At 36.6% G+C, this 16,817-nt stretch overlaps 1 protein-coding gene across 8 annotated transcripts in view; it reads right to left on the bottom strand.

The window, feature by feature from the left end:
* The window catches only part of PPP4R1 (protein phosphatase 4 regulatory subunit 1), a 96,365-nt gene that overhangs the window by 8,883 nt on the left and 70,665 nt on the right, over window positions 1-16,817 (bottom strand). For all 8 annotated transcript variants that reach the window (XR_011966039.1, XR_011966040.1, XM_072604232.1 and 5 more), the window contains 8 exons: window positions 12,555-12,730; window positions 11,045-11,137; window positions 10,466-10,651; window positions 6,702-6,863; window positions 5,687-5,787; window positions 2,458-2,578; window positions 2,230-2,364; window positions 1,595-1,736 (listed from right to left, as the gene is read on the bottom strand). Coding sequence is in view for 6 of the 8 variants with exons in the window: in XM_072604232.1 (XP_072460333.1) it covers window positions 1,595-1,736; window positions 2,230-2,364; window positions 2,458-2,578; window positions 5,687-5,787; window positions 6,702-6,863; window positions 10,466-10,651; window positions 11,045-11,137; window positions 12,555-12,730 (1,116 nt within the window). In the remaining 2 variants the exon portion in view is untranslated. The remainder of the gene's footprint in view (window positions 1-1,594; window positions 1,737-2,229; window positions 2,365-2,457; window positions 2,579-5,686; window positions 5,788-6,701; window positions 6,864-10,465; window positions 10,652-11,044; window positions 11,138-12,554; window positions 12,731-16,817) is intronic.

The following is a 16,817-nucleotide window of genomic DNA, read 5'->3' as shown; positions in this document are numbered from 1 at the left end:
TATCTGATGTAAGGCAAATATCAGCATCTTGACCAGCATGAATAATTTAAGTTCATATGGGCTTGAAATGAATGAGCAAAATGGCAGTAAGTGTACTGACGGCAAAACTGTATGTATTTTGGAGACTATTCCAGGACTATATTCCCTATACATAAGGAATATCTGTATTCCATATATATACATATATGTGTGTGTATGTATGTATGTACACACACACACACACAGCTACACATCTCTCCACAGAAGGCTATGGCCAATGTCAAATCTCTATTTCTTGCTGTTGGGATCCATGAGAATATCAATCACTGAGGACAGTGAAACTAAGCAAGTCTGAAAAAGCAAGAAGACTACTCCAGGTGGAGGAGAAGGCCAGGAAATTGCTACTCGATTTTTAATAGAACATTTCTTTAGGATAAAGATTTCCCCCTGGTTAGATTATAATTATTGAGTGCACATGAAGCAACTGTCTACAGGCAGCAATAAAACAGAAAATTCAGTATTTGCTGAATTGAACGGACATATAAAGGAAAACAGGACAGACAAAAAGAACAAACTGCCACATTAAATGTGCCTGTGCCACAAGTTCTGCATATACAAGTATATATGTGACAAAGATAACATTCAATACTATTCTCATATGTCCAAATTGAACTTATCTTTTCCCCAAACCCTGTCCTCTTCTAAATGTCAAGAGCACTGCCCTGGGTCCCCCAGGCTTACTACCTACATGTCATCCTCAATTCCTCCCTCTCAACCCCCACCTCCCCATAATCAGCTGCCACATTCTGTTCATTGTATTCAATAGCTTTGGTGTACACCTCCTTCTCTCTCAACACTGCCACCACCTTGGGTGCAGACCCTCGTGCCTTGACTAGTGCAATAGTCTTCAGGCCGGTCTTCCTGTCTCAAGGCTCTCCCTAACTCCAGTTCATCATATACTCCATTGTCAAAAGTCTGACCATATCCCAACTCTCTCTGTCCTCCCCTACCCCTCCAATTAGTCAATTCCAGCGGACAACAGTTGTTTCCAGGATCAAACATAAAGCCTTTGTTTGGTTTTTAAAAGCCTCCATAACCCAGCCCCTTTCTACTTTTCTCTCTTACTGCCTTCTTATACCTTACTCCTTCCTCTCTACATACTCTTGAAGTCCAGTGACACCGGCATCTTCTTGCTGTCCTCAACACACAACACTCCCAGCTCTGAATTCCAGGCATTTTCATTGGCTGTTCAGTAGGTCTGAAATGCTTCCCCTCCTCATTTCTGCCTCCTGGCTTCCTTCAAGTCTCACCTAAAGTTCCACTTTTTCCAAGACACCTTTCCTGACTGCTCTTAATCCCAGTGCCTTCCTTTAAAAATTGTCTTCAATTTATCCTTTTATATCTTATTTTGAATGTGTGCATATTGTCTCTCTCATTAGATTGTGAATTTCTTGAGGGCAGGACTATTTGTTTGGCCTGCTTTTCCATCACTAGCCCTTAGCACATTGCCCCACACATAGCAGACACTAAATAAATGCTTGTGGACTTGACTGCTTCTTGACAGTGACTCAAATAATTACCAAAAATGAACCCCTCCTCCCCCATCACCACCAACCTTTTTCTAAGAGAGTTTGTCTTAATGTTTTTGCAAGTAGTACTCGAACATTTGGAACACTATCATTTGCTAAATTTAACAAATGTGGCATCAGATGCACAGCAAACTGGTCCATAGGAAGGCAGTCATCCTCAATGACAGTCTGGTAAGAAAAAAGTATTGAGAATTTAGAATTGAGAGCATACAAGTTGTAATGTTGGTCCATAAAATCTTACAGTATCTTTTAGACCTATCTTTTAAAAAGTGCTGCCCATTTTACATTTAAATCACAGTATATGTGGAGGACACTGCCTCAATGGAGTGTGATGACAACTTTAAAACAAATTCTGCAAATTTTTTCCCCTAAGAACATTTTTAGGGGACCCAAATTTTCAGGAATCTTATGACTACCTGCAGCAACAAAAACTGACTGCCAACCCTCACCTCCCATGCCAATAGATAGCAAAAGGATTATGGCAACTGTTTCTTCCGACTACACAGATTATTTCTGTGATTAGGTGAGTCACTCAAAACGCATGTACTGAAAGCAACAGAATGTGAAAGTACTGCTTATTAAGAACAGAGAAGGCAAAAAAGAAAAGGTTCCCATAAAAGGACAGGCAAAAGATAAATAAAAGAAGAAACCCTTCATTTACCTGGCAGACAAAGACAAATGTCTGTCGACCAGACCATTTTGGGCATCTGCCAAAATTTTCCACAAGTTCGTTTATGAGGTCTACTCCAAATGTTGATGGCGTAGCCATGTGCAGTTTCTTTACCATTTCACTAACCTAGGAATGTAAAATTGGAGAAATAAAGGATAACTTCTATATGGTTATTTATTTACAGCTTCCTTATCCCAAATTTAAAAGTTTAGCACATACCAACTTGTAGGAAATCCAACGAACAGAAGAAACTTTGTCTGCACATAGATTCAGAGCAATTGGCCGTAAGTAATCATATACATCTCTGGGACTGTATAAATCTAGAAGTAAAATCAGCTGCCTAAAAAAATGAATAGTGTCAAAAGAACATAACTAATGACTGAATAAAAGTTCTTTAACTTAAAAACTACTTTGTGTTATGGATCCTCATCAGAAGCAAAAGAGCCATTTAATTTGATGAAAGTTGTGACTACATTATCTTTTTTCCCCTAATTTATGGTGACACCGTTAACAAAACTGAAAACAGATTTCCATGTTAATAAACTGTAATCTACTATTTGATGCAGATATTAATGAACTAAACTTTACCAACTGGCTGGGAAATCAAAATATGAAATAATTTTTAGCTTATATATCAAACTACCTAAATTTACCATAATTTTCTTGGACTGGCGTTCCTAGTGCCTGTAATACTGTAGGCTTGCTGGCTGACTGATTTATGGAGGAGGCAGGCTGTTGCAGTGAAGAGTTGGAGATAAACACAGATTAAAATCCTGACTCTGATGCTTCCTGCCTGTGTGACCATGGACAAATCCTTTAACTTCCTCAAGCCCATTTTCTACAGAAATTAATTTCTACAATTGGTTACAGAATTATTGATAGTTACAGGTTAAAAAATGGGATAGATGGCTACATGGCACTCAGCAAATTATTTTTTATTTTTATTATTATTTTTAATATTTTATTTATTTTTAGATTTCGACATTCATTTCCACAAAATTTTGAGTTCCAATATTTCTCCCCATCTCTCCCCTCCCCCTACCCCATACTACTTTGGATTCTGATTACCCCTTCCCTCAATGTATACTCCCTTCTATCACACCCCTCCCTTCCCTTATCCCCAATCTTCTCTCTTGTCTTGCAGGGCAAGATAAATTTCTATACCCCATTACCTGTATTTCTTATTTCCTAGTTGTATGCAATAACAATTTTCAACATTCATTTCTAATACTTTGAATTCCAACCTCTCTTCCTCCCTCCCCACCCATCCTCACTGAGAGGGCAAGCAATTCAATACACACTATGTATGTGTCATTTTGCAAAAGACTTCCATAATAGTCATGTTGTGTAAGACTAACCATATTTCCTTCTATCCTACCTTGTTGCCCCCCTTTTTCTATTCTCTCATTTAACCTTGTCCCTTCCCAAAAGTGTTTACTTCTAGTTACTCTCTTCTCCCATTTGCCCTCCCTTCTATCATCCTCCTCACCCCACTTGTCCCCTTTTCCCCTACTTTTCTGTAGTGTAAGACAGATTTTCACACCAAATTTAGTGAGCATGTTTTTCCCTCCTTAAGACATATGTGAAGAGAGTAAGTTTCACTTTTCCCCTCTCACCTCCTCCCTTGAAAAAAATAATTTTTTCTTAATTAGTTATTTTCAGGGATAATTACAGATTGCCTGTAATAAACTGGATTCACTGGACAAGACCCAGTTTGGTCCCTGACTACTTAGATCAGCCCTTCTCAATGAAGGGGAGTCTGAAATGTAAAGAGTGTTTGGGATGCATTCTCTGGTAACTTGATTATACCTTGTGGAAAGAGTGGAATATCCAGGGCCATTCACTTCCTAATTAGCCACCATGGTTGCCCCTTTTGTCCCTCATGATTTGAATGGATTGTTTATTCATTTAACTTTAGGATGGGGGTGGGGCAAGTAATAGTAGCATTTTATGGAACCACAGAGGTCCAATTAAAACTTTATGCAACTTCTGTAAGAAATGATAAACAAAAGGAATTCAGAGAAACCTTGGAAGATTTCTACTGAAGTGAAGAGAATAAGAAGAATATGTACAATGACTAAAAACGGTATAAATGAAAAGATCACTAAAAGGAAAGTGAATTGTTAAATAACTTAAAAACCATAAATGGTGCTGGAGAACAGATAATAAAACATGCCAGCCTACTTTTGGCAGAGGCAGAAGAATAAAAAATGGTGTTCACACTGTCAGACGTGGCTATAACTGTATCTTTTCAATTTCTGTTTAATTGTTTCCCTTTTTCATGGAGGGCAGGTGGAGAAGAAAAGAAGTGAATGGTTCAGTATGGAAGGAGGGAGAGGAGAGATTACATAACCAGAAATAACTACAGTGTAAAAATAAAAGGCACTGGCATAACGTATTTTTAAAACTTTATGCTGTTCCCAAGTTCTTGATTTCTTAAATGGTAGCTATATAGCACTATGAAACATTTTTCTCCACACTCTGAGATACTGGGAAACATGTACAATATTGTCTAAAAACTCATGAAGAAGTGAAGGAGTCCACGGAAATGTGCTTCTGGCACATTTTCACAAGTCTAACTTGTTAAAGTTGTCAGGGATTTCTAGGTAATACCTCTAACCCATAGGAAATAGGATGAGTAAGGGAGATAGCGTTCACAGACAGCTTTCAGAATCCTGCCTAAACCCAATTTATGTATGAGCCAATCCTAAGAATTTTCTTACTCTTTTAGATAGAAGGCCCCCCAGAAGCTAGGGTGGGAACCCTAAAGGGACAAATTTCCCCAGGAATCAACAGCAGCAGTTTCAGTAGTTTTCTGGCAACAACTTTAGCTCTAAGAGGCAAGAGCTGTGGCAGTAGTTTTTATGTATTCCATATCTAAAGTCAAGGTTTGTAGTGGCAATGTGTATAAGTTTTAATGTTCATCCCCACAGGTCAAAAGTTTTATCATAACTGTAAGTCACTCAAAAGCCTAATATGATGAGAATTTGTAGAATCCACTGAAAGCCAGGTATAGTAGTACCTGGAAGGCTCCTGTAACAAATTACTTAGTATCTCAGTACCTTCCTTATGGGATCATCTCCAGTTTATTCTTTATTTATCTTGTGTGTCTGGACCTGTCTCCCATATTAGAATGTGAGCTCCTTCAGGACAGTGATTGTATTTGTGCCTTTTCTGGATTTCCAGTGTTTAGCACAGCACCTGACAGTGTGGTGCTTAATAAATGCTGACAGTGGGGTCTTGAAGCAAAGCTTGAATTAGAACTGAAGTTCTTTTATTTCTAATTTTATATTAAAACTTTTCTCTGAAAGTATTTGAAGGATGAAGTGGGTTTATAATTTAACAATTAGCTCCACAGATCTAGATAATAAAACAAGCACATGCATGATCTTTCATCTCAAAGCAAACCAAACCTCTAACACAAAATGTAGCAAAAAGTGTAACATACTCAGCCAGTTCAGCTCGAAAGCGCCAATTTCTGCTATTATCTGTTACTAAAAACTCCTGAAGCTGGTAAAGATATTCTCTTCTTTTGTCAATATGAAGAAGCTAGAATAACAGAATGAAACTTTCATCAAGGCAGGGCACAGAGCAGATGTTAACATATAAATAAGTGGAATGCAGAGAGTATGTTAAGTAACTGAAAAAGAACCTTTAAGTTTTGTAAGAATAAGATTACCTAATACTTTAAGCTACATCGACAAATAAAGTATTATTTGTTTGCTTCTTCTAAAACTCAATACTAAGACAAGAGAGAGTTGGATATATCAAGGTGATTTGAAGGCTCAAACTTATCATGGTCCCTGGGAAAGAGAATTTTGCTCCAAAGGCTAATGCAAAGTTCAATACCTTCCTCATTTTTCATGCTACAACAGAAAGCGGCTATTCTGGTTACTCATTTTGTATCAAAACAACTCAATTCCCACTCACTAACTGTACATGTAATTTTTAAATGTCCAGTGATGATTTCTAAAACTGCTACATTAAGCTGTACATTACTGTGCATAAACTAAGAAAATCTAGTACCACACCTTGTCATGGTCTAACCACTATAAATACTGGAATAAATAATGGGATAGCATAAGATCTTGATCTGATACATCAATAAATGATGAAACTGAATACAGTATTATCACTAATTGTAGTACATACATCAAATGAGATGCAAAAGAACTCTGCAAACAAAATGCTATGTAAATATGAGCTAATGTGAATAAAGCTAAAAGAAATTTGTTATTTGAACATATAAGCCTTCTGTTGGGGATCCAGCAGAACACTAACTAGCACAAACAACTTGATGATATCACTTAGCACTGTGACCCAAATTCGTCTATCAGAAAGAGTATTTTATAAATGGAAGGATCCACTGGAAACTCTTTGTAAACCACCGTTTTAACAGGGAGAAAAAGGCTGGCTGGCTTAACATTAGTGGCCATCTATGGCAAAATAAATGTAAAAATTACCTTCAGAAAATCATGTAAGTGTTTGAGGACCCCTATCCTGACTTCATCAAGGTCCTTTAAAAACCCATTAAAAATTGGAACCAGATCTGCAGCTGTCAATTGGTCTCCAAGTATTACTGCAAGCTCATGGATAGAGAATGCTAATGTCCTCCGAACTTTCCACTGCAAAAACATAAATAACTGCATTAGTAAATAAAGAACTGAGTGTTTTATCTTTAATGGTGTATGAAATTAAATGTAAATTAAAATGTCCATAAACCACAAAATTTGAAATCTGAATAAAGCTGCCAGGATGTTACTATAATCAATTCTCTATTATCTGCACTACTATAGAAGCACAGTAGCGAATAAAAGAAATATCTCCTTGTCAATGATACTTTTTGAATAATTAATTCTCCCCGGAATAAAAATAATCCAGACAGAGATACCCTAACCCACCTGGGAACTCCTATTAGCACTGCTATGGAAGCCAATGCCAAAGAATGGAGAAATTTTAAAAAAATCTGTGGACTAAAATGAGGAGAAAGGAAAGAATTTATGAAAAGCATGCATTTTGGGGGGGCGGAGCCAAGATGGGGGAGTAACAGCACACACTTTCTAGAGCTCTGCCACCAAACCCATCTAAATACCTGTAAAAAATGGCTCTAAACAAATTCGGGAGCTGTAGAACCCACAGAATGACAGAGTAAAGCAAATCTCCAACCCAAGACAACCTGGAAGGTTGCCGGGAAGTGTCAATCCCACTACACAAGGGGCAGGGCTCAGACCAGTGTGGGCCATGCCAGTGTGGACCATGCCAGCACAGACAGGAACTGAGAAGGCCTTGGGGAGACTGAATCTCTCACACCTGTGGCAGTTTCCAGACTTCAGGACACCAAAACTCCGAGGACAAATTGGAAAGCCAGTGGAAGAAGTCTATGGGACCAGCGCAGGAGAGTGGAATAGTCCAGCCACAGTCACAGTGGCTAAGAGGGGAGCGAACCAAGGAAACCGCAGCAGCTGCAGCAGCTGCAGGGGCAGCTGCAGTCTCTGTTTCTGGAGCTCTAGACCCACAGATTGTGGGGGGATCAAGCGGCTGACAGTACACCACCCCTCACCCCCACTGGAAGCAGACAGAGCTCAAAAGTCAAGTAAATGGCTGGGGAAATGAGGAAAAACCGAAAAAAGAATCAGACTACAGAATCTTACCTTGGTGACAAGAAAAACCAAAACAGAGGACAACAAAGTCAAAGCTCCTCCATCCAAAGCCTCCAAGAAAAATATGAATTGTTCTTAAGCCATGGAAGAGCTCAAAAAGGATTTAAAAAATCAAGTAAATTAAATTAAAAATCAAGTAGAGCAAAAATTGGGAAGAGAAATGAGAGTGATGCAAGAAAATCATGAAAAACGAATCAACTGCTTACTAAAGGAGACTCAAAACAATGCTGAAGAAAAAACACTTTAAACAACAGACTAACCCGAGTGACAAAAGCTATTCAAAAAGACAGTGAAGAGAAGAAGCCGTAAAAAGCAGAATTGCCAGATGGAAAAGGAGGCCCAAAAGCTCACTGAAGGAAATAATTCCTTAAAGATTAGAATGGAGCAGATGGAAGCTAATGACTTTATGAAAAATCAAGAAATTATAAAACAAAACCAAAGGAATGAAAAAATAGCAGACAACGTGAAATATCGCATTGGAAAAACTGACCTGGAAAATAAATCCAAGAGAGACAATTTAAAAATCATGGGCCTACCTGAAAGCCATGATCAGAAAAAGATCCTAGACATCATCTTTCAAGAAATTATCAAGAAAATTGCCCTGATATTCTAGAACCAGTAGGTAAAACAAATATTAAAAGAATCCACAGATCGCCACCTGAAAGAGATCCCAAAAGGAAAACTAGCAATGTTGTAGCCAAATTCCAGAGCTCTCAGGTCAAGGAGAAAGTACTGTAAGCAGCCAGAAAGAAACAATTTGAGTATTGTGGAAATACAATCAGGATAACACAAGATCTAGCAGTTTCTACATTAGGGAATAGCAGGGCTTGGAATATGATATTCCAGAAGTCAAAAGAAGCTAAGATTAAAACCGAGAATCACCTACCCAGCAAAACTGAGTATAATACTTCAGGGGGAAAAAATGGTCTTTCAATGAAATCGAGGACTTTCAAGCATTCTTGATGAAAAGACCAGAGCTGAAGAGAAAATCTGATTTTCAAACACAAGAATGAAGAGAAGCATGAAAAGGTAAACAGAAAAGAGAACTCATAAGGGACTTTACTAAAGTTGAACTGTTTACATTCCTACATGGAAAAATATTTTAACTCTTCAGACTTTTCTCAGTATTAGGGTAGTTGGAGGGATTATATACATATAGACAGAGGGCACAGGGTGAGTTTGAATAGGAAGGGATGATATCTAAAAAAAATAAAATTAAGGGATGAGAGAGGAATATATTGGGAGAAGAAAGGGAGAAATGGAATGGGGCAAATTCTCTCTCATAAAAGAGGAAAGAAAAAGTTTTTTCAATGGAGGGGAAAAGGGAGGAGGTGAGAGGGAAAAAGTGAAGCTTACTCTCATCACGTTTGGCTTAAGGAAGGAATAACATGCACACTCAATTTGGTATAAAAATCTATCTTACACTACAGGAAAGTAGGGGAGAAGGGGATAAGTGGGGTGGGATGATAGAAGGGAGGGCAAATGGGAGGAGGTGGTAATTAGATGTAAATACTTTTGAGGAGAAATAGAGTCAAAAGAAAGAATAGAATAAAGGGGGGGCAGGATAGGATGGAGGGAAATATAGTTAGTCTTCCACAACATGACTATTATGGAAGTCTTTTGCAAAACTACACATATATAGCCTGTATTGAATTGGTTGCCTTCTCAGTGGGGATGGTTGGGGAGGGAGAAAGGGAGAGAAGTTGGACCTCAAAGCTTTAAAAAGAATGGTAAAAATTGTTTTTACATGTAACTGGAAAATAAGATACACAGGCAATGGGACATAGAAATCTATCTTGTCCTTCCAGAAAATAGAGGGGATAGGGATTAGAGAAGGGAGGGGTGTGATAGAAGGGAGGGCAGACTGGGGGAAGGGGTATGCATGCTGTCTTGGGGGAGGGAGGAGGGGAGAGATAGGGAGAAAATTTGGAACTCAAAATCTTGTGGAAATGCTGAAATAAATAAATACGAAAAAAAGACAAATTATACATTTTGGGGAAAGTAGATAGGTTTTCAAGAAGGTTTGGCTTGTCTACATGATGCCTTTCATTGTCCAGAAGAATCTCTGCTCTACCCCCTACTAGAATTCTACTCCTTTTACTAAAACTTGAGGCTATTCTTCTTTCTCCTCTTAGGAACCGCAATTCATGCTAGCATTAGATAATGTTATTGCTCAGATACATTACAGATAAAATAAGCTTTTATGGGCTAGCCTGAAAACCTGAACATATGGGAAAATGTTTTGGGAGTTTCAAATAGCTAACTTACAAATCAACTTTTGGAATAAAAATGACTCATAAAATTGAGAACTGCTTGTACATCTTAATTCTGTGATAAGTCAAAATACTTTGAACAAAATAATGAAGCCTAACTATGTATGGCTCAGAAGGAGGTGAAAAGTTCTTTGCGGTTCAGGATCTCCAAATGCTTTGGGCATCTTGAAGGTCATGCTCCTTGAAGCATTAGATAAAATTCCATGAGTTCTTCAATTTTAAAAAATTCCAGGAAAAGGACAAAAATTAAAAACTTTATGCTTATCTTTAACTTAATTCAAATCTTTTACTCACCTGCATATCTGATGCAAGCGTCTCATAAGTCTCTCTCAGGCAGTGCCAGTTCTGTCTGCCAAGTGTAAGTGCCACACCTGGAAGGCTATATGCACAGTGTTTAGCAATCTCAGTGTCAACAGTCTGTGCACGAGAGGGATCAGTCATAGATAAGTACTGATCCAACAATGCCTGAGGCACAACATCCTAACATGAGAAAGAAAAAAGGTTAACATTTTCTCAAATAGTTTCTAAAAATCTAGTCTACTGTTCAAAATATAAAAAGATGTACAAATTATCTTAAATAATATTATTCACGACATAAGAAGGCTAGTATCAGACTGAAAGTATTTAATAACAAATGAACTATCTTATCAAGAGATGAGAATAACACAAAGGAAACAAAGTGGAAGCCATAACAAAAAAAAAAATGTTTAAAGCTTAGAAAAGCAAAAAAATTTAAAACACAATTAGAATTAGTGACTATCTGTACATGTATTCAAAATGAGCTAAGAAAAATCACTCAAGGAATATGGGTTAAAAAAAGGAACAAGAATAGAAAAGCCACAAATGAACACTGAAGGGAATTCTATTACTTACTTGTACTTTAGATTTCCTTTCCTCTTCAGGGCTAAAACTATCAGTGCTCAAGTCTGAATCATTACGTAGGTAGTTAATAGTTGAATCCATACTCTGTTTAGAAAAAAAGATGTACTTAAAGAAAAATCTGTTGCGTTTCTAGATAGTTTCTTCATTTAAATGTTTTAATGATATCCTTACCTTTAAGGCTGCCAAAAGATTTATTTATAACACACATTCTAAAGCAACATTTTTATTTGCCCCCATTCACTGCACTTTTCTTCCACCCCACCCCAACTCCATCTCAGGCAAATTCAGACTGTAAATATCTTAAACCTCTCTGGTATTTTTTTCCATATGTCAAACAAAATTTATTGAACAATCGTCATTAAACATATGTAAACAAGTAGTTCCAAAACAAAGTCACACACATTTAAAATTTAGAATTGGGGACGTTTCTGAAATACAACCAATATTCTGAGTTAGACCATAAAGCAGTATTTGTAAAAAGATTCATGTTTTCAATCTGTAGTTATAGAGGACATGAGATGTTACTGCTAATAGCCCTCTGGCTTTTTCCATGCTCAAGGACACATTTTTGGTTCATACATTTTTAAAAAGCAAAACAACACAAAAGTTTTCCTTAAATAAGAATAAGCTACCATACTGTCCCCATCTACAATAATACCAAATGCACAGGAGCTTATTTTTGTGGCACTATTTATATGACTAACTATGCTTAATGTGATTTAACCAAAAGAACAGAATTTCACTCTGACTGTATTATAACCATCTTCCAAAATTGTTGGATGCTACCCCCATCCCCCAATCCTCTAAGTATCCTATGATCATCCTATAAAATGACTCTTTGGCCAGGGCAGCTGGTAGAATGAGAGTTCTGTGCCCCACTACACAAATAAGGTATGCCTGATACATACATATAATATACATACTCATTGGTATGTTTGATAAGGAGGAGGGGTGGGACATAAGGAACTGGGTAATGATTACAAAGGTTTAGCTACAAGTACAAACCAAAGATGATGCTAGTGATAGTACCCACCCTCACACTCCAGAGTCCAGATAATGTCACTGGCCCTCCGCACCATGGCCTCAAGTCCCGATCTTCTCCTGCTCAGATACTGTGCTGCTTGCTGCAGTGAAATGGTCCGATCAGAAACAAAGCACCTCTCCAAAAAGAAAAGGAAAGAGTTAATTTTTTTCTTTATAAAGGGCTTTGTTTCCAGTAAGACTGTTTCACTGCAGTGAGCTACATTAACATTGAGGCTACTAAATGGTCATGTAGACAGGGCTGGGATCTAACTTTTGAAGCACTCAACATGATGCTGATGTTACAAAGACAGAATGTGGTGAGAATGATTACTTCTACTTGATACAGTGTGGAAGGCTAAAGAATTAGCAACAAAAGGAATGGATATCCCTTATGACTACAGATTTTAGCTACAGCTATTCCCCATACAGCTTAATGTTGGTTATTCCAACTATTCTAATGTAACAAATAATTTGTTACCTCAACACTATCGTTGATTAAAGGCACAGGATCTTCTTGATTTATTTTACAGTTCCGTAGCTCTTTTATGAGGATTTCATCTTGTAAATCACCTTCCCTGTCTAAGCCGACCAACTTCTCTTCCTGAGTGTCCATACTGGTGGCTCGGAGTGCAGCAGACAATACTTCTACTTGTGCTAGCACACAAAAAAAGACAACGATGTGAGCAAAAAAATTATCTTGCCCCAAAAGAAAACGTATAAATTTAGTCACATTTTACTTGGTATTTGTACTTTTTTAACATTAAGTCAAACAGAAGCTGAAAATTTTCTATTCTGATAATTCAATTATTAGTCCCTCAAGATAAAAGTAGATACAAACTAATATGTTTTCATGGGACAGATTAAAAGTTTAACTACTACTAAACATTATTTTGTGTTAGTATAAACAGACAAATGCTACAAAGTTGTAGAAGGAGTCTTTGGTTTATTAAAGAAGCAAATTCAGTAAAAGTTAACTGTTTTGGTAGCATATGAATCAAATGTAACCAACAAGGCTTACTTACTAAGCCATTTTAGCAGATGAGCAGTCACACAAATCCTGCCAATATAAAACAATGGTAATTACATAGATTCTTGGTGGTGGATATAGTTAAAACATTCATTCATTTAACATTTAAACATTCCTTATCTCATTCAAGTTAATTTCTGAAATTGCTTTTGCCTTTCTTTTTATAGTAAATAATGGGTGGTTCCATATAAAGGAGTTTTCTTGATTTGTGACAAAAGAGAAATCATTAACTATTTCTTGTACCTTGAATATAATGTCCCTCTTACTGTCTATAATTTTAGGATAAAAACTTATCTGTAAGGGGTATTAAAAATGAAGATAGTATCCCAAAAGGGATTAAATGTTCGGAGAGCAATTCTTAACATATATATATATATATATTTTGGGGAGAAATGAGGAAGAAGGGTTGAAGGAAATCCACTAAAATGCCTAAAATAAAAAACTTTATGAAAATTTTTTTCATACTACAGAAGTAATTTAAAGAAAGGCAAAGTAGCTAGCTTTACATTACTTGTTCACATGTTCTGGCACCTTTATTGTAGAGATATGGAGAAGTTATAATTTGTAAATAAACACTCTAGGTTTCACCTATGACACAAACAGTAATATCTTTTTTTTTTTTTAAACCAGCACTAGATGCCAGTTCTTGATTCTGAAGTGAACTTTATTTCTTGGATTTTGCCATTTCTAACTACCATTTGTGGGGAACAGAATGGATTGGCAACACCAAATGTGGGGGTTAAGAATTAATTTGCCTAATCTAATCTGTATTGGCAATATAGAGGTGGCAGTGGGGAGAAATGGTTGAAATTGGTTAGTTATATATCTTAAATTCCCTGAAGCTATAGGTTATAAAAATAAACAATTCCTTTTTCTCAGTCTCAAAAACCCAAACTTAGCAAGCGTTCAGTGACTTTTAAGTGTCTTTTAAAACAGAACTGGCACAATGAACTACAGGAATATAGTTCCTCAAGAAATCCAGAGAAACCCTTACTTACCTTAAGAATTTCTAATCTAAAGGGCATATCTAATTCTGGATAGCCTTGTTCTCAAAGTGCCAGTTTGTTAATATGGGGCCCTGTTAGCCTTAATAAACACAGAAAATACTCTGAATCTTGTTTCTGAGAAAAATATGTTGCAAAGAATTATATAGCGGTCTACTATAAAAATACCCACTACAGTGACCGAATAAACATTTTAAGTTAATTTCCAAATTTCATTGCCTAAATATGTAAAAAAAACAAAACAAAACCAAAAACCCAACATCCCAACTCCAAACCTAATACAAGAGGACAAAGAAAAAAAGGCACCCAGTGAATGCCCTTAAGATGTACATTTGCTATTCTATTCTCTAGTACTTGCATTCTTGTGTACTTAAAATGAATGCATGTTTGCAGAACCAAATACATGCTTCATCTTATATTGAGTAATACAAAATACACAAATAGCACTGGTTAATTTAACTAAGTCTGAAGTAACATTTAAGAATCCTACATTTTTGACAAATGAATTGTTCTTAAGAAACTTGTGGTACAGTACATATTTGAGTCCTAGTCAACTAGATTTATGTTCACATCATGCCTTTGACAGGTGACAGTTGCATGACCCTGAGCCTTCATATGTCTCAGAAGTTTTCTGGGACTTTCCTATTCTTATAGATGGACTGTCATCTGAAGTGGTGAAGAGTTCTTTATTATAATATGACAAACACCTATGTCTATGCTACATATGTGCACAGATAATTCTCAAAATTCAAAAGACTATTCAGATATTTAAGGTACTTTTCCATTAATCACTTTCTCTTTAATTCATTATTCCCCCCGAGTTCTAATAAAGTACTTTAAAAAGAGATGAAAATAGACAATGACAGTTGACACTAATTAAGAGTAATAAAGAGTTGTAAAATACATTACTGAATTTGAACCAACCAACCAACAAGAGAATTAGGCCATTACTGGAACTATTATTCCTATTTCAAAGATGAAAAAAACTGAAACTCAAGAGTAGATAAGTGACTTGCTCTTGGTCAAACTACTAACTCAATGAGGTAGATTTCAAACCCAGGTCTTCCTGTCTCCAACCTAATGTTCATCAACTATTCCACACAGTCCCTAATAGAGATGTTTATGGTAAAGTCAAATTTCATCATACACATTTCTAAAATGATTAAATTTAAAACTCCAAACATTTTTTGGAAAGACATTGTATTCAGCCATACTTTCTTTGGAGGAATATTAGTAGCAAAAAATTTTTTTCTAGCTTATTCTATTTTCTTCAGTGAATTTCCCCATACTGCAATACAGAAAGTAGTCAAGGTGTTACCATTTCATTGGAAGTGAAGTGAATGTTTTACAAAGTGAGGCAACTACTTTCCTTACAGTGTTGGTCAACAGTTATACAGAAATTGTAGTAGTTCACCTGGAACCTTGATTCCTTGAACATATGTAGTGAATGTCTACAAAGGACCATTATTTATCAGTTTAATTCAATTATTTTCTGGAAAACCAGACCAGTGAGACTGAGTTGACTTGAGAAAATACTCCAAAACTTTAATTTCTAGGGAAGAAGATGAAGAGAAAGTACATATCCTGTCTTCAAATGAGAAAGTGTGTGTAAAGTATCTTTTGAATTTTAGAATTTTTGTACCTACAGAAATAACTATTATTAAAATTTGTTGTACTATCTTAGTTTCCAGTGCTGATGGTAAATGAGGGAAAAATAAATTCAGAGAACCTTGTGATAATCTTACTTCATACTCACACTTTTTTGTACCAAAAATTATAATACTCTCTATTTTTCCAAAAGGAACGGAACACATCAGATTATTATCTGATTAAAGGAAACAAGTTTCATTCACTTATTCATCCCCAGCACTGTGCCAAGGCACTGGGAATACTGATACAAAAATGAAACTGTCACTGCCTTCAAGGAATTTATAGACTATCTGACAAAAGGCGGCAAAAGGAACAGTAAGCAGATTTACATAGATAAATAAATATAAAGTAATTCCCAGGGACAAGGGAGATCATGATAGGTATACATTCTAGGTAATATCCTGATGAATATCTGGTCACTGGATTCAGATGGCTCTGGAGGAGAAGTGAGGCTGGTGACCTGCACAGCCCTCCCTCACTCAAAACAAAGTCAAATGCAAGTCATGTCATTTCTCTGATGGCATGGTCTTTTTCAGCAACAAAGGATGAACACACATACATTCCAGGTAGGGGAAGTAGAGGGAAAGACTGTGCAAAGGCACAAATCTGGAATAGGGGATATAATAAAGGAACAGTAAGCATTCCAGTTTGATTATGATACAATATACGAGGGAAGGAAAATGGAGGGGCATGGAAACGATTATTATCAGCCTAGAATTATAGGCAATAAGGTACAGTGCCTCTGATGGACTTTAAAACAGAGGAATTTCTATGTGTATCTTAGAGACAATTAGAGGAGCTCCTGGAATTTCTTTCTTGAGAGTCTGATGCTTTAATACTATCAATTTAGTTACTATGGATTGTTAAGGAAAGAGTCAGAATTATAGAGAAGCCAATTAGGAAATTACTGCACTTGTCCAGAACTAGGGTGATACTCCTTTTAAGCTGAGAAATGGGAAGAGATGACAGATATGATGAAGGAGATAGAATCAATAAGCCCTGGCAATGACTGGATATGAAAGGTAAAAAGAAAGGGGTTGAGAAACTGAGCAAATGAAAG

This window comes from Notamacropus eugenii, chromosome 4, assembly GCF_028372415.1.
Source record: "Notamacropus eugenii isolate mMacEug1 chromosome 4, mMacEug1.pri_v2, whole genome shotgun sequence".
In the NCBI taxonomy this organism is placed as follows: domain Eukaryota; kingdom Metazoa; phylum Chordata; class Mammalia; order Diprotodontia; family Macropodidae; genus Notamacropus; species Notamacropus eugenii.
This window is presented reverse-complemented; position numbering and strand designations above follow the sequence as displayed.